The 21113-nt window shown below is 41.0% G+C and overlaps 1 protein-coding gene across 1 annotated transcript in view; it reads right to left on the bottom strand.

Annotated features, from left to right (window-relative positions):
- Nucleotides 1–398: 398 nt before the first annotated feature.
- MRPL48 (mitochondrial ribosomal protein L48) overlaps nucleotides 399–21113 on the bottom strand; it is a 62672-nt gene continuing 41957 nt past the window's right edge. The window contains exons 6-9 of the mRNA XM_067751682.1: nucleotides 12313–12482; nucleotides 2830–2932; nucleotides 1251–1340; nucleotides 399–704 (exon numbers count right to left, since the gene is read on the bottom strand). Of these exons, the coding sequence (XP_067607783.1) occupies nucleotides 630–704; nucleotides 1251–1340; nucleotides 2830–2932; nucleotides 12313–12482 (438 nt within the window). The 3' untranslated portion in view covers nucleotides 399–629. The remainder of the gene's footprint in view (nucleotides 705–1250; nucleotides 1341–2829; nucleotides 2933–12312; nucleotides 12483–21113) is intronic.

The following is a 21113-nucleotide window of genomic DNA, read 5'->3' as shown; positions in this document are numbered from 1 at the left end:
CACGTGACCAAGATCAACCTTTAATTCTTTGCTTAAACTCCTTCCAGGCAACCCTAATTTGCAGTTATGTAACATCTACCTGCATACTTATGACAGGTCACTCACTACCCCACAAAGTACTTTTTTTTCACTTATGGACAGACCCTGATCCTATCTGGAGGGTTTTTTCATATACAAAATCTCCCTCCCTATGCCTCCTATCCACAGAGAGTTTACTTATGATTGCGTGCTTCACTAAAGGGACTCCATGCCAGGTTGATTTAAAGGATGAGTTCACTCTAATTGGAGAAATACTGAAGGGGGACATGCTTATGTGCTAAAGCACCCGGCAAAGAGAAATTGAATCCCTTAGTTAAATATACTCGACAGGATGGACTGACTTCTCACATACACACACATCCATCATTAGCAGATTTTTATTAGATGGAAGATACCTAGGGTTGGCTCAAAGGAACGTGGTGACAGTCGGCAAGCACTCCTTCACAGAGGAGAGGAGGCACTCCTGGCTGTGGAGATGGGTACTTATGATATTGAGGGTCAGGGTCTCTTTCTTAACTTTGGCCACCCAGGAAGCTCTTTCCATTGCCACTCAGTATCACCAGTGCTGGCATGAAAGGGTCTACAGTGAGCTAGTTCAACTTGGCTAGCAGTTCTTCCAGTTCTGGCCGAGCTTTGAACCTTCCTTTGAAGTCTTCTTCAGTGTGCTGAGGAGAAGAAAAAGAAGATAAGAGGGAATTACTACAGAGTTACTCAAATATGCCCAGCATCAGAAAAGGATCCATCAGCCAGCTCTGCAGAAAATGATTTAGATTCAACTAACTTTTACTGAGTAGCTACTATGTACCAGACTTATATTAGGTATCAAGGATTCAAAGTTGAATTGGACTTTCTCCCTGCCTTAAGTATATTTCCCTATTTGTGTTCTGTTTAATTACACTGTATGGGATCGTAAATCATGTTCTTTCTGCTATACAACTGCCTCAAGGGAGGGAATTTTTGGGTGTAATGGGCTCACGCCTAATATCAGGATGCTGTGATGGAGTTCAATTTCCATGGTCTATAAAGCATCATCCCTGATGCACTGGGAAAGCCAGAAAAATGATCACGGTAAAGCAGCCTGCACACCTTTCCTTATTATTTTTATCTGGGCTAAATTATTCATATGTCTTTGTTTCTAAAGCCAGCCAGTTCAGATTTTCTATTCCATATTTTGAGCCCACCAGCAGGCCTCTTCTCATATTAGCACATACCTCCTTCACTGACAGTTTGACTCCTTCAGGAAGATTGCTTTGGATTATTTCCAAGAAAATCTCTGCAAATGTAGCACTCAAACCGCTGATCTGCAAAAGGAAAGAAGATGCTCTAAGAGAGGCACTGAAACCTAGGTGATTGGGCAGACATGGCAAGGGCTCAAATGTCAGCTCCAGCAGAGCTAGAGGGCCTTTGGGTGAAGGATTAACATCCAGAGCTGTTTTTGGAGCCCAGACTTTCCAGGATTTCTCTTGCTGATCTGCCAAGTTGTCTGGTTACTAAGATGGTCATGGCCAATATCTGCTCTTGTAGGCAATGAATGTCATAACTGGATCAAGAGGTCAAGTCCAGGATGACTTTCTGAATCAACTCAGGTTTACCCACATAGACTGGGACCTGTTGTTGTCAGACCCTGTGCTGACAATCCAGAGTTAAATCAGATGTGTGGTAGAAGGGCATGCAGTGGGCTGTGGGAACCCACAAGAGAAACACCTACCTAACAATCAGGAGGGTCAGAAAAAGCTTCCAAAAGAGGTAACATCTGGTTAGAGTCTTGAAATACAGGACTAAATTGGGAGAATTCAGCAGTAGTGTGGAGGTTTTTTTAAGGCAGAGGAAGCAATATTCAGTAAAATGTGGAGGAAAAGTACAGTACTAGGGAATTGAAACTAGTGACATGTGTGGCTGGAATGAAAGGGGGTGTGAAGAAGAAAAGCAGGAGGAGTAACATGAAGGCACTTAGGTGCTAATCAAAGAGTTCAAACTTTATCCTGTGAGCCTCAGTGGCAAGTTAGAGCTGTCATAAAAGGTAGCTCAAATAATTTATTCCTGATAATATTTAAAGAACCAAGATTGTAAGTACTTTAATTATTTAAAATTTTAACACAAATTTAGGGTTTTACTACCTTAACATACCTCTGGTTACCTTCCTGATATGTTTCTTGAGTGGATCAAAAAGGGGCGATGTCCATTTGTTGGAATATTACTTGGCAGTAAAAAGGAATGAAATACTGATACATGCTACAACATGGATGAACCTTGAAAACATTATGCTAAGTGAAAGAAGCTAGATATAAAAGGCCATATTTTATATAATTCCATTTGAAGAAATGCCTAGAAGAGATAAAACCATAGAAGTGGAAAGCAGGTTAGTGGTTGCCAGGACCTGGGGGGACGGGGAAAGAGGAGTGACTGCTAATGGGTACAGAGCAAAAGGGAAGCCACTGAGGCGTTCTAGGCAGGACAATAACACGATCACATTGATATGATCGTACAGCAAAGTGGATGGATCTGAAAGATTTTTAGGGGTAGAAGCCACTGAATTTGGAGAATGAATGGATACCCAAGGGCAAAGAAGGGTCAAGCATTAAGCTCAAAGGTGAGGAGGATTACAGGAAAAAAACATCAGTCCCTCTACAATTAGTTTTGTATACACTGAGTGAGGGCACCTGTGGACCATTTTAACGGAGAAACCCAGTAGACAACTGGAGAGCATGTTTGAAGCTCAACCAAGAGATCAGGATAGAGAAAAGAACCAGGAGAGGCAAATACATTTCAAATTTCTGCCAGAGTACCTACCTGAACCACTCGCTCATGGGTGGTAAGAACTGAGTCCAGGAGCATTTTCCTGCCTTGGTCCTGCAACTGCAACACCTCCACGGTTTTGGTGGGCATCGCATAACTGTGGGAAGGAAGAGTCAGCTATTGGGAGGGTTCTCTTAAGCCAGCAGCACCACTTCAGTCAGGGTAGTCCCTGAGTACAGCCACTACTGCATGCAGTAGCTCCTGCAATCTAGGGCTGTTTATCTTCATCCAGGAGCAAAGTAACCAGATCCTCTTATGCCTCCTCCAGAAATCTCTAAACTCCGTGAGGGGACAGACCATGTCTAATACTTTCCTGCATCCCCAGTCATGCCTAATATAACACTCTGAATAAAACCTGGTGATTACTAAGTATTTACTGCTACTAAAGAATAGCCACTTCTGAAAGAATCAAGCTCATCACTAGGTACACTTTGGAGGCTAACCTTGGGTATTTCACCTCTTCTGAAGAAATGAAGCACGAAACCCAATCCTGCACGAAATGAAGCACGAAACCCAAACCCAATCCCAATCCTTTTATTTTATTTTATTTTATTTTTAAATTTTTTGGCCGTGTCGTGCGGCATGTGGGATCTTAGTTCCCAACCAGGCATCAAACCCGTGCCGCCTGCGATGGAACTGTGGAGTCTTAACCACTGGACCGCCAGGGAAGTCCCCTGCTCCAGTTCTAGAGCAGGATTTCTCAACATCAGCACTACTGACCCTTTAGAACAGATAATTCTTGTTGTCGGGGCTGGAGTATGCATCCCTAATCTCTATACCCAGACAGTGCCAGTAGTACCCCCGAAGTGATAACAATCAAAATTATCACCATTGTTAAACGTCCCCAGGTTGAGAACCATTGTTGTAGAGTCTCTGCTCACTACAATCGGCTTCAGCAGATCTACATGCCACAATAAAGAGTGCTGGACTTGGGGTCAAGTCTTGGCCCTGTCACTTATTAGCAATATTTACTTAGGCAAGTCCCTTCCCACTCTGGGCCTCAGTTTCTCCATGTATAAAGGGGATTACAATCTAGGCTTATATCAATAGATTATTGTGAGAATCAGATATGGTGATGAATAGAACTGATGGCTACACAGAAATATGGTATTAGTGTTGTGTTCATCTTATCAAAAATTCCTCAAACTGAAGATAAATGGAATAATAATAACAACAGTAGGATTGCTGAATTTTCATGCCACACAAAGCTTCATCAATTAAGAGTAAGGAGTATGGCCCTCTACAGATGGACTGCTACGAAAAGAAGTTTGGCGCGTAACAGAAAATGGATTAGAAACATGAGAGTCAGTACTGGATTTAAATGTTGGCTTCGCCACTTACTACCTATTTGACCTTGGACAAACTAATTCAGTTCTCTGAGTCTTAGTTTCTTCAGCTATTAAATGAAGATAATACTACCTAGTTCATAGGGTTGTAGCAATAATTAAATAAGATTACATAAGTAATTTGCCAGGTATACTGTGCCTACAAATGCCAATTCCCTTGCCCTTATAAACAGTGAGTAAATGCTAGGTATTGCAAACTTCCAGATAGCCTCCCTAAATAACATCCCCTTCCATTTTATAGCACAATCTCTGATCTCTTCAAATTTACCTTTGGTAATAACTTCCTTATATAAAAAAATTGGGGGGCTTCCCTGGTGGCGCAGTGGTTGAGAGTCCGCCTGCCGATGCAGGGGACACGGGTTCGTGCCCCGGTCCGGGAAGATCCCACATGCCATGGAGCGGCTGGGCCCGTGAGCCATGGCCGCTGAGCCTGCGCGTCCGGAGCTTGTGCTCCGCAATGGGAGAGGCCACAACAGTGAGAGGCCCGTGTACAGTAAAAAACAAACAAACAACAACAAAAAAAATTGGGGACTTCCCTGGCGGTCCGGTGGTTAAAACTCCATGCTTCCACTGCAGGGAGCATGGGTTCGATCCCTGGTCAGGGAACTAAGATCCCGAATGCTACGTGGTGCAGCCAAAACAAAAAAAAAATTGGGATGCATTCATAGACTGGTTATGGAAAATCAAATAAAGTAATTATGTAAAAGCTTTCAGAAAAGTAAACAGCACTCTAAAATGCTCTTTTTCCTTTTTGACATTCCACAGATAAGACTGAATAAAGTGAGAATTGTTCATTGTTGCCACTAAACATGCATTTTATTCCTCAACACTTATAAGATTCCATTGATTTGTTTATTCATTCATTTACTCTTTCAACAAACATTTACTGAGATCCTGTCTGTCCTAGGCAGTCTGGTAGGCACTATGCAGTCTATGCTTTCAAGGAGCTTGCTAAGAGCGTTTTGGAGAGACAGGTATGTACACAAACATCCGCACTACAGGAAGGCAAAGGTAATATAGGTATGTACCAAACATTACAGGGACAAGAGGGAGAGAAGGGGGAGAGCTTGGGGAAGGCTTCATAGGTGAGGTAGTTAATTACAAGATGTAAGGAATGAACATAGATGTTTGCCATTCCAAAAAACGGCATTCTACAAAAGTAAGGAGGCATGAGACCCTCGAAGAGAACCAACAGAAAAACCAGACATAGTTCGATAAAAAAAAATACTGAGAACTCTAGTCATTTCAAAGTATAATAGGCCTTTGAGTAGTAAGAGTATAGGTATCTTTTTCTTTAGTATCTACTCTTTTCTGTATGTCCCAAATTTTCTGCAATAAACATTACTTGGATGATCAGATAGTAAAAACAGAAGGGAAGGGACTTCCCTGGTGGTCCAGCGGGTAAGACTCCACGCTCCCAATGCAGGGGGCCCGGGTTTGATCCCTGGTCAGGGAACTAGATCCCGCAAATGTACTGCAACTAAGAGTTCGCATGCCGCAACTAAGAAGTCCGCACGCTGCAACTAAAAAAAGATCCCACAGGCCGCAATGAAGATCCCACATGCCGCAACTAAGACCCAGCACAGCCAAAATAAATAAATAAATAAATAAATATTAAAAAAAAAAAACAGAAGGGAAGAAATGAAGTAGTTGAATTTCAAAAGTCAACCTAACGTGACAAAATAGTGCTAGCTTTTAAGAGTAGTGCTGGGATAGGACCCAAGGGACCCTGCTGGGATGCTAGGGAACTTAGAATCTGTGGACTCTACTATATATAAGTTATACCTCCATTTTAAAAAATGTAAGTGGACTAAAAAATAAAAAAAAAAGGAAAGAGCAGCCTTACAGAGAATGATGATGAATGATGCTTTTACTCTCCACAGAGAACAGGAGCTGGGTCAGCTTCAGGCTTGGAAACTGCTCCCAGATGAGTAAGATTTCCATCTCTCCAGACACCTGCTCAGCAAGGGATGCAGGCAAATTAAAGGACCCACAGGAGAGGCCCCTTCCTCTCATCTTCTGGGTGAGCTGCAGCTGCAGCAAGGCAGACCATTTATAGAACAAAAGCTAGCGCACAGTTCCCCTGCTCAATTCCATCTCAAGGTCAGAGCCCTACCCCCAACTACTAAAGGAAAAATGGATCAAGATAAAATGAAAATCAGAAGAAAAGAAAATCATTTTATCTCTGAAAAGCTGGGCAGTAAGAATGCCTGACATGATGGTCTGAAAACCTCAATCAGTGCAGAGAAGTGAATTGCTAAAAATGAACATCTCTTTATGCTCTACTATTTGGAGCAAAGAACCAGGAAAGAGGCAAAAAGCAGCACATCATTCATTTTGTTATCCTAGAATTCATGTTCATGCCTACTGAAACTCAATCCAAGTCAACAAATATTCATTCAGTGCCTACTATGTGTCAGGTACTGGGCAAGGTTTTAGTGTGACTGCTGATGCAGACAGAAACAACCCCTGCCTTACATATCTTAGAGTCTAATAATAATCAAGTAATTATGAGAGTAAGGAATGAGCATTTTGAAAGGGAAGTTATATACCCTTTTTAAAAAAAATAAATTTATTTATTTTCCTTATTTATTTTTGGCTGTGTTGGGTCTTCATTGCTGCGTGCGGGCTTTCTCTAGTTGCAGCGAGCAGGGGCTACTCTTCGTTGTGGTGCACGGGCTTCTCATTGCGGTGGCTTCTCTTGTTGCAGAGCACAGGCTCTAGGTGCATGGGCTTGAGTAGCTGTGGCACACAGGCTAAGTAGTTGTGGCTCAAGGGCTCTAGAGCGCAGGCTCAGTAGTTGTGGCGCATGGGCTCAGTTGCTCTGCGGCATGTGGGATCTTCCCGGATCAGGGCTTGAACCCATGTCGCCTGCACTGGCAGGCGGATTCTTAACCACTGTGCCACCAGGGAAGAAGATACCCTTTACTTCTCCTAAATATATAACATAAAGACCTAACTTAATGAGGTTCTCTGAAGAAGTGACATTTAAAATAAAGCCTAAGAAAAAAATAGGGGCTGATTAGCTGAAGGGGAAAGAGTATTCTAGGCTTTAGAGAGCATATGCAAAGGTCCTGAGGTGGGAAAGGACAAAAAACAAAGTCAGTGTAACTGGAGATAGAAGGAGAGGGAGAGAGAAGTGTGAGTTTAGGTGAGAGAGGCAAGCCCAGGCCATGGAGCACCTAGCAAGGTATGTGAGAAACTTTTATTTTGATCCTAAAGGAATGGGAGGCCATGGAAGGAATTTAAGCATGAGAGTGACATGATCATATTTCCATTCTAGAAAGATTACACTAAAAGCAGTGTGGAGAACCAGTTAGAGGGAATTATGAATTTGGAGGAAGAGAAGTGGGTTCAAATCCAGACCTTGCCATTTACGACTATAGGCAAGCTTTTATTATATTATTAATAATAATAACAACAATAATAATAGCAGCCAAAGTTTCTGGACTTAGTTGTAAGCATTTTAAATATATTAACTCCCTTTATTTTCACAATAGCTTTATTAGATAGGTACTTTTATTAACCTCATTTTACAAATGAGGAAACCAAGACACAAAGAGGTTAAGGAAACTGCCCAATGTCACACAGTAAGAATGTAGCAGAACAAGAGCACAACCTAAGCAGTCTGGCTGCAGAATCAATGCTTTGATACACTATGGCAAGGTGCTTGTCTGAATTAAGTAAAGTAATATACAAAAAAAGTATTTAGCAGAGTGGCTGGCTGTTATGATAGTAGGTGCTCAACAAATGTTACTGCCTGCCTGCCTTTACTCAAATGCAGCCAGAGCTTTTCACAGTAGGGTATTAAAAACAAAATATTTTAAAAAGTCCTTCTGAAAATTTAAAACACTATTCCAAGGAGCTGATCCACTGTAGGTATGATAACTTTCTGTAAATGGCATTTAATGCCTCTTTGCCACCACCTAGTCTGAGATGCTGCCCCTAATCCCTGCCAGCTGAAAAACATCTCGTTAATTACTAATAACAATAATATTATTTAGAGTGTTTAAAACGTTCTGTTAAGTGCTATTATATATTTTCTTATTTAATTTTCAGAACTCAAAGAAATAGGAAAATTACCATCCCCATTATGAAGACAAAGAAACTGAGGTTCAGAATTTCTCAAGGTCATATTGCTAATAACTGGTAGAACTAGGATTTAAATGCAGACAGTTTGATTCCAGAGCTTTTACTCTTAACCACTTGTTACTCAAAGTGTGATCCAAAGACAAGCTGCTGGTAAGCAAACTGCTTGTTATCAGTTCAAGACAAGATAAGAAGCATGACACAGTCAGTAAACACACTTTAATTCAATCAACATTTTGTTTTCAATGGCAAGAGTTTCTTGATGAAGGAAGCAAAGCGTTAATGTACATTTTGGCATAAGCTCCTAATATCTTCGCAGAGTGGTACTTTGAGAAGCATTGCTCTAAATTACTATGCTACTCTGCCTTCTTGAACTGATATTAAACTTTATCTTTCACTTATCACTTCCACATTATAATTATTTTTTGAATAATTATAACTCTCCTTGAAATCGGGCATTTACCTTTGTATCCTCCAGTCAGAATGTCTAGTCCAATGCCTACCACAGAGCAAGAAGAGGCTCAACCAGCAGTTCTTTAATTAAGTACTTAAAAGCACTTTCATTAAACTTTAGGAAATGTATACTACACAACTGGATTGTGTAGTCATATTCAAGAACCTGTCATTCTTTCAAGAATGGCTTAATGTTCCCCATGTGGCAGGCTTTATGCTAGGTACTGAAGAAATGAAGAAGAACACAAGTCAGGGGGGAAGGGAGCTGGCAAATGAATAGATGATTACAGCCCAGAGCACTAAGTGACATGACAGAGGTATGTGTCAAGTGCTGAAAGAGCAACCAACTCTCTGGGGCATCAGAAAAAGATAAAGTACATCTTTAGGCCTAAAACAATTGAAGTACTATCAGCTGTGAGAGCTAAAGTCACAGCTGATTATCCAATCTTCTCAGAAGCACATTTAGCACAGTTATACTCTAAGTAATAAAGGTTTAAAAGTTCAAATTTGGCTTAAGGACTTAAAATACTATATAATTAAAAATACTGGAGTCAGGGAGAACTGGGTTAAATCCAGGCAACTTACTGGTTCTGTGAATTTTGGCCTTTCAGAGCCTTGGTTTACTCATCTATAAAATGGGAATATACTAATATCTAGTGAGTAAGAAAGTATAATTTTTGCCATATCCACATATGATGCCACGTATTACCTTGCTACAATGGCAAACCAACCACCCAAACTATTATTTATTAAATATTTTTCTTTAAATCAACTCACTTAAAAATTAATTTTAAAAAGAAACTTGAGATGTGGAACAACTGGAACTCATGTTGCTGGTTAGAGTGAAAAGTGGTATGGCCACTGTGGAAAGCAGCTTGGCAGTTTCTTACAAATTTAAAAGTACAGGACTTCCCTGGTGGTGCAGTGGTTAAGAATCTGACTGTCAATGCAGGGGACATGGGTTCGAGCCCTGGTTCGGGAAGATCCCAAATGCTGCAGAGCAACTGAGCCTGCGCACCACAACTACTGAACCTGCACACCACAACTCCTGAAGCCCGCACACCTACAGCCCATGCTCCGCAGCAAGAGAAGCCACCACAAGGAGAAGCCCACTAACCACAACAAAGAGTAGTCCCCGCTCGCCGCAACTAGAGAAAGCCCGCATGCAGCGACAAAGACCCAACGTGGCCAATAAATAAATAAATAAATATATATTTTAAAACTAAATAAAAATAAAAATACACCACTCTTACCATTTAACCCAGCAATCACACTCCTAGAGAAATGAAAACTTCTGTTCTCACAAACACCTGTACATGTTTATAGTAGCTCTATTTGTAACTGCCCGAAACTGGAAACAACACAAATGTCCTTCAAATGAATAAACAAACTGTGGTACATCCACTCAATGAAATGCTACTCAGCAACAAAAAGGAACAAACTACTTGACACAGGCAACAACATGGATGAATCTCAAATACATTATCCTAAGTGAAAGAAGCCAGACTCAAATGGAAAAATACTGTATGATTCCATTTATATGACATTTTGGAAAAGGCAAAACTACAAGGACATAAAATAAATCAATAGTTGCAGGGACTGGGGGTGGCACAAGGGATTGACTACAAAGGCAGGAGGGGACTTCTTGGGATGATGAAGATGTTCTATATCCTGATTATGATGGTATTTATTCTACTGCATGCATTTGTCAAAACTCACAGAAACTGTTCACTAAAAGGGTGAATTTTACTAACGTAAATTATACCTCAATAAGCCTGACTTTATATCACTATAGTAAATAGAAAAAAGAGTATCAGTTGACATATAAAGAAGTTAAGGGCTTCCCTGGTGGCACAGTGGTTGAGAGTCCGCCTGCCGATGCAGGGGACACGGGTTCGTGCCCCGGTCCGGGAAGATCCCACATGTCGTGGAGCAGCTGGGCCCGTGAGCCATGGCCGCTGAGCCTGCGCGTCCGGAGCCTGTGCTCCGCAACGGGAGAGGCCACAACAGTGAGAGGCCCGAATACCGCAAAAAAAAAAAAAAAAAAAAAGAAGTTAAGCTAAAAATAAATACAGTGAAAACAAAACAATGTTATAAAATTCTAGCTAGATGGTGGTGTTTGCCAAAGACTCTGAGCCTGAGGTCCCCTCTTTCTTATAAAGATTAGGAAGTACTTCAGCGGTGTTAAGGACATACCAGCACAACACTAAGAATTTCTCCTTCACATAATTAGGTTTAAAAAGAATTAAAAAGGGAAGAAATTTCTCACCATGTGATTTAATGTTATTTAAGGCATCCCACACTTTCTCAAACATTGAGATAAGATATGTAAAGTGCCTGGCCTGGCATGGATAGTCAGTAAATGTTAGTTCTCCTCCCCTACAGTTTTCCAGCAAACCCAAAGAGTATGTAAAAAGCAGAGGAGGCGAAGAATATCTATATAAATGGGGAGATATACCATGTTAATGGATGAGAGGACTCAAAATAGATGTCAATTCTCCTCAAATTGATCCTCAGATTCAACACACCCCACCAAAATTCCATCAGGCTCTTTTCTGTAGAAATCAACAAGCTAATTGTAAAATTTTAATGAAAAACCCAGGGACCTAAAATAGCCAAAATAATTTTGAATAAAGAACAAAGTTGCTTTTTCAGTAATCAAGCTACTGTAATCAAGATAGTGTGGTATGGGGAATTCCCTGGCGGTCCAGTGGTTAGGACTCGGCGCTTTCACTGCCGTGGCAGTGGTTCGATCCCTGGTCAGGTAACTAAGATCCCACAATCCGCGCAGTGCAGCCAAAAAAAAAAAAAAAGAAGAAGAAGAAGAAAATAAAGCCACTATGAAATACCACCATATATCTCCTAGAATAACTTTAAAAAAATGTGACAAACCAAGTGTTGACCAGGGTAAGGAGTTATTGAAACTCTCATATACTGATGGTGGGAATACAAAATAGGACAGCCGCTCTGGAAAAAGTTTGACAGTTTCTTATAAGGTGAAACACACATTCACCATAAAACCCAACAATCCCAGGCTTAGGTAGTTGTTGAAGAGGAAGGCAGACACATGCCCCTACAAAACTGGTATGAGAAAGCTTATGGCAGCTTTATTCATAATTACCAATAAACTAGAAACAATCCAAATGTATATCAACTGGTGAATGCCTAAACCAACTAAGGTTCACCATTTAATGCAATACTATTCAGCAACAGAATACTTGCAAAACCCCAGATGAATCTTAAACCCATTATGCTAAGTGAAAGAGGCCAGAAACAAACAGCTACATACTGTATGATTCCATTTATATGATATTCTGGAGAACTTAAAACAATAGGGACAGAAAATCAATCAGTGGTTGCCAGGGACTTGAGAGGAAAGAGAGGAAATTGACTACACCTTGGGCACCCAGGAACTTTTTGTTTTAAGAACTTAATAGACTTGTTCTATATTTTGATGGTGGCAAACTATATACGTAAAAAGAGTGAATTTTACTACATGTAAGTTATATCTCAAAACTTCATTTAACAATAACAAAGCAGAGCATACTACCCACACCAAGAACATCCCATGCAAAGGCATCTTTCATACCTTTCCTCGACTTTAATGGAGAGATGGTTGCAGAGGTTGTGAACATACTGGGCATAACTCTCTGCCAGGGCCATATCATATGCAATCAGGTGAATGTTTAAAACCCCGTATTCATAATCTGTCCCCAAATTAATGGGTCTCACTTCCACTTTTCCCCTCTTCTTCTTGGGCTAAACAGGAAACAAAAGAGAAAGAAACTAAATCAAAGTATTGTACAAGAAATTCTAACCATACCATCTTGATATATATATATACATTAAAAAAATCAATCTTTCAGTTAAACTTGTTTACCATTTTTCTCTCAGGTTACCCTACCTATAAATTGAACTTTTCCTGGGAAGGAATGGGCAGCCTCCCTTGACACTGGGCTGTAGCATCAGTCAATGAAAGGAGAGGGAATATTGCTGGCATTATTTAACATAAATACATGTGACTGTCTTCTGCCATTAACTAGTTTTGAGATTCACCTTCCAAATCTGGCCCTCAGTTTCCCAATTTTTATATTAATGGGGTTATGCTAGATAACAGATTCTTGAGGATTTTTTTGGGGGGGGCCATGCCGCGCAGCTTGTGGAATCTTTTTTTTTTTTTTTTACAGGAAATAAAGAATCCTTTTTTATTTTTTTTGTGTGTGTTAGTTTCTGCTTTATAACAAAGTGAATCAGTTATACATATACATATGTTCCCATATCTCTTCCCTCTTGCGTCTCTCTCCCACCCACCCTCCCTATCCCACCCCTCTAGGTGGTCATAAAGCACTGAGCTGATCTCCCTGTGCTATGCGGCTGCTTCAGCTTGTGGGATCTTAGTTCCCTGACCAGGGATTGAACCTGGGCCCTTGGCAGTGAGAGCACACAGTCCTAACCACTGGACCACCAGGGAATTCCCAACAGATTCTTTTTTTTTTAAATAAATTTATTTATTTACTCATTTATTTTTGGCTGCGTTGGGTCTTCGTTGCTGCGCACGGGCTTTCTCTAGCTCCGGTGAGCGGGGGCTACTCTTTGTTGCGGTGCCTGGGCTCCTTCTCATTGCGGTGGCTTCTCATGTTGCCGAGCACCGGCTCTATGCGCGCAAGCGGGCTCAGTAGTTGCCGCTCACGGGCTCTAGAGTGCAGGCTCAGTAGATATGGCGCTTGGGCTTAGTTGCTCCGTGGTATGTGGGATCTTCCCGGACCAGGGCTTGAACCTGTGTCCCCTGCATTAGCAGGCGGATTCTTAACCTCTGTGCCACTAGGGAAGCCCTCCCAACAGATTCTTAATCTAGAATCCATAAAGGAATTTCAAGGGGTGTGTCAACCCCAAAACTTATATGCAAAATTTTACATGTGTGCACATTTTTTCTAAGGAGAGAATCTTAACTTTCATCGGAATCTTAAAGAAATTAATCACAAGAAAGTGCAGAATTACTTCTCTTCCAGCCCTCCTAGCTTTGAAATTCTGCAGTCCAATTATTTAGACAGCCTTCCTTTTAAAAACTTAGAGGCAGACAAATTATTTTATTTCTACCCTTTTCTTTCATATAAAGTATTGCTTCACTACATAACAACCTGTGCAAACTGCTGTAAAAAGTATGAGCCCTGGGAAAACAGATATGTAACACGACATAGATCAGGATCAAGAAAGCTTCTCAAAAAAAAAAAAAAAAAAAGAAAGCTTCTCAACCAGAAATAATTTAACCTAAATGCCCATCAGGAGGGGAACTTGTTAAATAAAACATGGCACATCCATTCAATAGTACATTATGCAGCTGTAAGAAGACATAAGGAACTTCCTTATGTACTGATACAGAAAGGTTTTTAAGATAAATTAAATGCTAAAAGCAGACTGTAGAATAATGTTTTCAGAATATTGCCATACATATACAAAGGGTGGGTGGGGGAGAATAGATGTGTGTGTTTAATTACTTACATATTTATTTGTTTGCATATCAAAAACTAACTCTGGAAGGATACACAAAAATACTAATACCATTGGCTGCCTATGAGGGAGGGAACTGTATGGCTGGGGCACAGGGATGGGAAGGAGACTTTTTAACTACTTCCCTTCTATATTTTTTGAATTTTTAATAATATGAATCTTTTATCAATTCAAAGTTAGAATCTTAAAATCTACCTTGCTTTTTAAAATTTTTTAGTAAAAATGTTTTTACAGTATTCATACTAAAAATGCATAAATAAGGACACAGCTTAATGAATTTTCGAAGTGAAAATACCTGTTTAAACAGTATCTTGAAAAAGAAACAGACCACTACCAGCACCCGCAAAAGTCTCCTGCCTCCCAAATTGGTGACCACTAGTCTGACTTCTAGAACCATATGCTCATTTTGCCTTTTTTCTAAATTCATGAAAATGGAATAATATACTATGTTCTCTTTTGTGTCCAGCTTCTTTAACTCATTATGTTTGTAAGATTCATCATGTTTTAGGTGAAACAGGAATTCTTTCCTTCTCATTGCCCTAGTAAGTCTATTATATGAATATGTTATAGTTTATTTATCCTTTTTACTGTAGGTGGAAATTAGAGTTGTTTCCGGTGTGGAGCCATTATGAATAGTATTGCTACCAATGTTTTTGCATGTATCTTTCAGTGAACATATGTATGTATTTCTGTTGGGGATATACCCAGAACTTGAACTACTGATTTACAGACAATGTAGAGTTTCATCTTTAATAAGTTCTCTGTTTTTCAAAGTGGTTTCTAATTTAGACTCCCACCAGCAGTACACGAACGTTCTAGTTGCTCTACATTCTTGCCAATACTTACAAAACTTAGTATAGTCAGGTTTTCTGGTTGGTTTCTTTTAGCCATTCTGGTTGGTATGAGGTGGTAATGCATTGAGACTTTAACTTGCATTTTCTTTAAGTTTACTGAACCTGAGCATGTTCCCATATGTCCACTGGCCATTTAGATATTCTCTTTTATAACCTGCCTATTCAAGTATTTTGCCCATTTTTTAGATTGGGTTGCCTTCCTTTCCCTTACTGATTTGCAGAGGTTCCTTCTATATTCTAGACATGATCCTTTGTTAAACGTACATGTTGCAAATATCTTCTTCCTCCCTGTGTCTTCCTTTTTCACTTTTTAATGGTGCATTTTGATAAGCAAAAATTCTTATTTTTAATGTAGTCCAATTTACTCATTTTTTTCTTTTATATTTATAGTGACTTTTGTGTCCTGTTTAAGAAATCTTTGCTTACCTTAAGATCATGAGGATATTCTTGTATGTTATCTTCTAAAGTTTGATTATTTTAATATTTACATTTAGATCTACAATCATTTTAAGTGCTTTTTGTGTACAGTGTGAAATATGAGTCAAGTCAGTTTTTTTCACATGACTATTCAATCCAATTGGCCCAAGTACCCCAGCATCATTGCAATGCAGTGTCACTTATGTCATATAATAAATGTTCAGAGATACTTGGATCTGTTTCTATATTCTTTATCCTGCTCCATTGGGCTATTTGTCTATTCTTGAGCTAATACCACACTGTCCTAATTATTGGAGATTTAGAATAAATCTTGCTATTTGGTAGAAATTTTTTTTAAAGAAAAAAATGAGGTGGGGATCTATTTACATGTCTTAAGTCACCCCTATCTAACAGCCAACAGCCTAGTTACTGCCATAGCAGAGGTGTTCCTGGCAGAGCACCTAGAGTGGTTCTCTCACATCAATGCTCTCCAGGTCAGTCTAAGAGAGCAGGGGCCCAATCTGGGGAAACAGGGGGAGGACCAAGAAATGGTCCTTTCACAAGGCCGGTAAAACTGATACAAACCTGATCTCACAGGGATATTCTGAGAACTGAACAAAACACTGTATATAGTTAATTCAATCTGTGGCACATATTTAAACACTCAATAAACATTAACTTTTATTATTATTTTTTAATTTTCATATTCCTCACATCTAGCACAGGGCCCAGCAGAGAGACAACATGCAGTGGATCACTATTTTAGAATTTTAGAATAGGATGGCATTTAGAGATAACTTTTTCCCAGTTCTTCATCCTTGCAGGGGAAGAATATGAAGCCCAGAGAGATTAAATATGTCCCCCAGAGTCACACAGCCACACCGGACAGATCCTAGGAACTAACCCAGACCTCCTGACTCCCAATGCAGAAATTTTTTCACTGAACCCTCTGCATTATTAAAGTTCTTAACAGTGGTAGTCACCCCAGGGTCCTAGACTTTGCTATGAGTGAGAAGCCAACTTCTATAACCAACCATCAAGGTGCAGGGGTTTGGGTCTCCTGCAGAGCCCACCATACCCGAGGCCAAATGCAGCGATCCAGACTTCTCATCATGACAGCACTGCAGTCAGAGCTGTGAAGAATGCTAAAGTCAGAATGCAAAGGGGAGTGGTTGAAATTTTCCAGCAGGGAAGGGAGGAGCTTCTTTGAAGCCTGCAGGAGGCTTTTCTTAACCAGGGAAAATGCCAGGGCTCTTCAAAAGTGTCGCCTTAGGAGAACAAAAAGAAGAAAGCTGATTCTAGTATCCCTCTTGGCATCTCACTTGCTTTTCCATGTTGGCCTAGATCTGTCTAGACCAATCCACACCATCAGGAGTCCACTGTGATATTATATTTCAGTTCTGAGCCAGGGCACAGCATAGCTAGCAAGAGCTTGAGTGCATGAGATTTCAGACACCAGTTCCTATAATTTTACCTGCTCAGTCTTTCTCATCCCCTCCTTTTTATTCCTACTGCCTAAGTTTAGACCTTCATGACTGCCATGGGGAGCTACTAAAGATATCTGTGCAAGAGATGTACATGACTAGGGCTGTGTTTCGGGAAGGCCACCCTGACTGCCCATGAAGGAGAGCTAGGCAGGAAAGGAATGGAGGCTACGAGAAAGATGGCAGGGAAGATGGACTGCTGTCCACCATCAAACTTTGGTACTCCTGTGACTGACCTGGATTCACTGTGAGTTGGCCCAGGGCGGCCATCCTTGGATCCCCGTAGAAGTACAATATAATGCCCAAAATGGGCCATGGGATAAATCACTAAACCATTTTTGTACAGAAATATCCATATTACTCCTATTTTACAGACAGAAAACTGAGGTCCTCTGAAGGATGTTATTTGGCCAAGGCTACTGGGGAACTTCGCTGGCAAAGAACAGATAGAGAAAGGACTCAGATCAGAATCACAGACTGTTATAGCTGCAAGGTAACTTAGAGATAACTTAGTTTCTCCTTCCTTCCTCCCCTAATTTTATATAAGGGGGAAGTCGAGGTCCAGAAAGGTTAAAATAAAGGTTACAATAGTAAGGAAATGGAAAAGGCAACCACTTTGGGTCTAGCCATGGCTAGAAGCTGAGTCTGTGGCCCCAAACCCAGGCTCTCTCCTCTAGATTCTGCAAAAGTAATGATAGTAGCTGCCTATCACTATAGGTGGCATTCTCTAGGGTGGGAAAGTTGGGAAGAAATTGTATCATCTGAATCCTCAAATGAAAAGCTGACAGGCCTGCAGCATATACAGCTTCCAGAAATTCTGCTGATGGAAATTTTAAAAGCTACACCTGGGGACTTAAATGATTTGGTGATGGTACTCTGAACAGTCCATAATGAGCCGTAGGGTACACAGAAATCAAGTGGTTATGTTTATAACTCAGTGTAGCACACTCAAGAAATGTACACCAGACAGAAGGCCTGACCCTGACTGGGATGGCAGAGAGGCTCAGCCTGGTGCTGCATAAAGAGCCCTAGACTAAGATGGAAGCCAAAGAATATCTGGGGGACTTCCCTGGCAGTCCAGTGGTTAAGACTCCACGGTTCCACTGCAGGGAGCACGGGTTTGATCCCTGGTTGGGGAACTAAGATCCTGCATGCTGTACAGCATGGCTGAAAAAAAAAGAAAATCTGGGCTCAAGTACTGTCTTAGTCACTACATGACATTGAGTGACCTCTCTAGGTGTCAGTGTCTTCATCTGTAATACCTAAGGTTCTTGTGAAGCTCAAAATAGTGAATTTCTGTGAAATGGAAATAGTATGGACATTAGATTGATTCTGACCACTGTCAGTTCAAATAATGGCTCTGGAAATTACTAGCCACTTGGGAAAGTCATTTAATGAGTCTTAGATTCCTTAAACAGCGTCCTTAATAACCACAGCATATCTGAGGATTAAATAAAATATACCATTTATAATACTGTAAAATGAAATAATGCTTTTAAAGCCTGGCACACAGTGGTTACACGTCTGGTATATAGTATTTGCTCAATAAGTGGTATCTTTAAAGAAAGACTGAGTAATGTACACAGATAGGACATTATTTTTACTACAAATTGGAGGTAAGCATGCTCCTAGTATCCTATTGGTGTGCTTTACAGAATGAGACATTTATTAAGCACCTGCTGTGTGCAAAGTGCTGATTCAACCACTCTAAAGAAAGAGTCCAAAGAAAGAGAAAACACAGTCCCAGTTCTAAAGAGGCTTATAGTTCAGAGAAAGAGAGAGAGAGAAGACACACATGAAAGAACCAGTCCTCTCAGGACTTCCCTGGTGGCACAGTGGTGAAGAATCCACCTGCCCATGCCGGGGACACGGGTTCGAGCCCTGGTCCGGGAAGATCCCACATACCGCGGAACAACTAAGCCTGTGCGCCACAACTACTGAGCCCACGCTCCACAACTACTGAAGACCGCCTGCCTAGAGCCTGTGCTCCGCAACAAGAGAAGCCACTGCAATGAGAAGCCCACGCACCACAACGAATAGTAGACCCCGCTCGCCACAACCAGAGAAAGCCCATGCACAGTAACAAAGACCCAATGCAGCCAAAAATAAATTAATTAATTAATTTAAAAAAAAAAGAAGAAAAAGAACCAATCCTCTCAATTTAATCGTAACAAGCAGCCCACCTCCCATGGCAAGTTCAACACAAGCTACCTTGCTGCACCATGTCAATTAAAACCCAAGAGCAATGACCTCAGGTGGTCACAGCTGAAAGTGCAACGAGCAGGTCAGTACTCCTAGGTTTTTTGCATGACATATAAGGGTATATAGTAGTTCCTCAATAAATGGCAACTTTAAAAAAAGTTAATCTAGACCTGTCTACTTCTCAAGTCTCATGTACCATCATCCTCTAGTGCCCACTTGAGATTCCAGGATTAACAAACTGCTAAAAGTTTCCCAACTGCATCTCCAGGATCAATGACTTTCCACCTTTGCCCAGAATGTTTCCCCTCCCTGCAAAGTCTGACTCTTCACCCAACATACTCAATGTAACTCCTAGTAATTTTTTGTTGCTGTTGTTGTTGCTTTTTGCGGCACCCACGCGGCGTGCGGGATCTTAGTTCCCCGATCAGGGGTGGAACCCGTGCCCCCTGCAGTGGAAGCGCGGCATCTTACCACTGGACCGCAAGGGAAGTCCCTCCTAGTCATTTTTTTTTTTTTGCGTACACGGGCCTCTCACTGCTGCGGCCTCTCCCGTTGCAGAGCACAGGCTCCGGACGCGCAGGTTCAGCGGCCACGGCTCACGGGCCCAGCCGCTCCGCGGCATGTGGGATCTTCCCGGACCGGGGCACGAACCCGCGTCCCCCGCATCGGCAGGCGGACCCCCAACCACTGCACCACCAGGGAAGCTCCCCTCCTAGTCATTTTTTAAGGCTCTGTTCATGCTCTTCCAGGAAGACTTCCTTCATTCCTCATGCTGAGTTAGGTACTACGCCTATGTGTTCCCATAGCAACCCCCTCCCCATTATACACCACTATCACTTATCACATGTATCCATTTATTCAACAAATATTTTCTGACCAATAGTGATAAGCCAGACCAGGGTTAGCAATGGGGATATGATAGTAAATAAGACAGCCATAGTCTCTGCTTGCTGAAACTTGCAATCTATTGGGAAAGGCATACAGAGAACGATTATAAGAAGATGCATGTTTTGAGGGAGGGAAATAGAGTGCTATGGGATTGTAAAAAAGAGGGACTAATGCCATCATCAGCATCATCATTATCACCACCAGTAACTACTTATGGGCTCCATGCTTCAGACATTGTGCTAAGTACTTAAAACTTTCTTTTTTAACTTACTTCTCACAAACCATTTAAATAACATGGTTATTTAAAGGCAAGAAAATTGTGGCTTGTAAAAGTTAAGTAACTTACCCAAGGACATACACTAGTAAGCATAAGAACTGAATCTTTAACTTGGGTCTGCCTAATTCTAAAACATTTCTCTTAATCTCCATCTTTCTCTTTAAGGAAGGTATGCAGAGCCTGTCAGTTTCCTCAATATCTATTCTCTCTTTTCTCTTTAATCACGGACCTGCTGAATTTTACCTGGGCACATGACCATTTATAATAAAAATTACATTTCCCAACCAATCTTGCAGCTGGGTATGGTTATGTGACCAAGTTCTGGCCAGTGGGATACAAGCTCACACATACTGCTTTCCCTTTCCCCTTCCTGCTGGTTGGAATGTGGACATGAAGGCTTAAGGGAGGCAGCCATCTCAGACTATGAGATAGAAGCTGTATGATAAGTGTTGCAAAACAAAAGGCGGGACTATCTACCTATACTTTATATGACAGAAAAATAAACTCTATCTTGTTTAAGCCCCTTGACTGAGTGGATCTCCCTCTTGTGGCAGCCAAACCACTACCTCAATAAGAAAGTATTATGTCTCATTCATTTCTCTATTCCTAGAGCCTAGCAATATTAAATGTTGAGTTGAGCTGAATTAAATTCTGGTTCTAATTCTGTTATTTACTAGCCATATGGTCATAGAGAAATCACTTATGCTCCTCAGTTTCCTTTTCTGCCCAGTCTACCTCACAGGATAGTTGGTGAAGCAAA

This window comes from Pseudorca crassidens, chromosome 9, assembly GCF_039906515.1.
Source record: "Pseudorca crassidens isolate mPseCra1 chromosome 9, mPseCra1.hap1, whole genome shotgun sequence".
In the NCBI taxonomy this organism is placed as follows: Eukaryota; Metazoa; Chordata; class Mammalia; order Artiodactyla; family Delphinidae; genus Pseudorca; species Pseudorca crassidens.
This window is presented reverse-complemented; position numbering and strand designations above follow the sequence as displayed.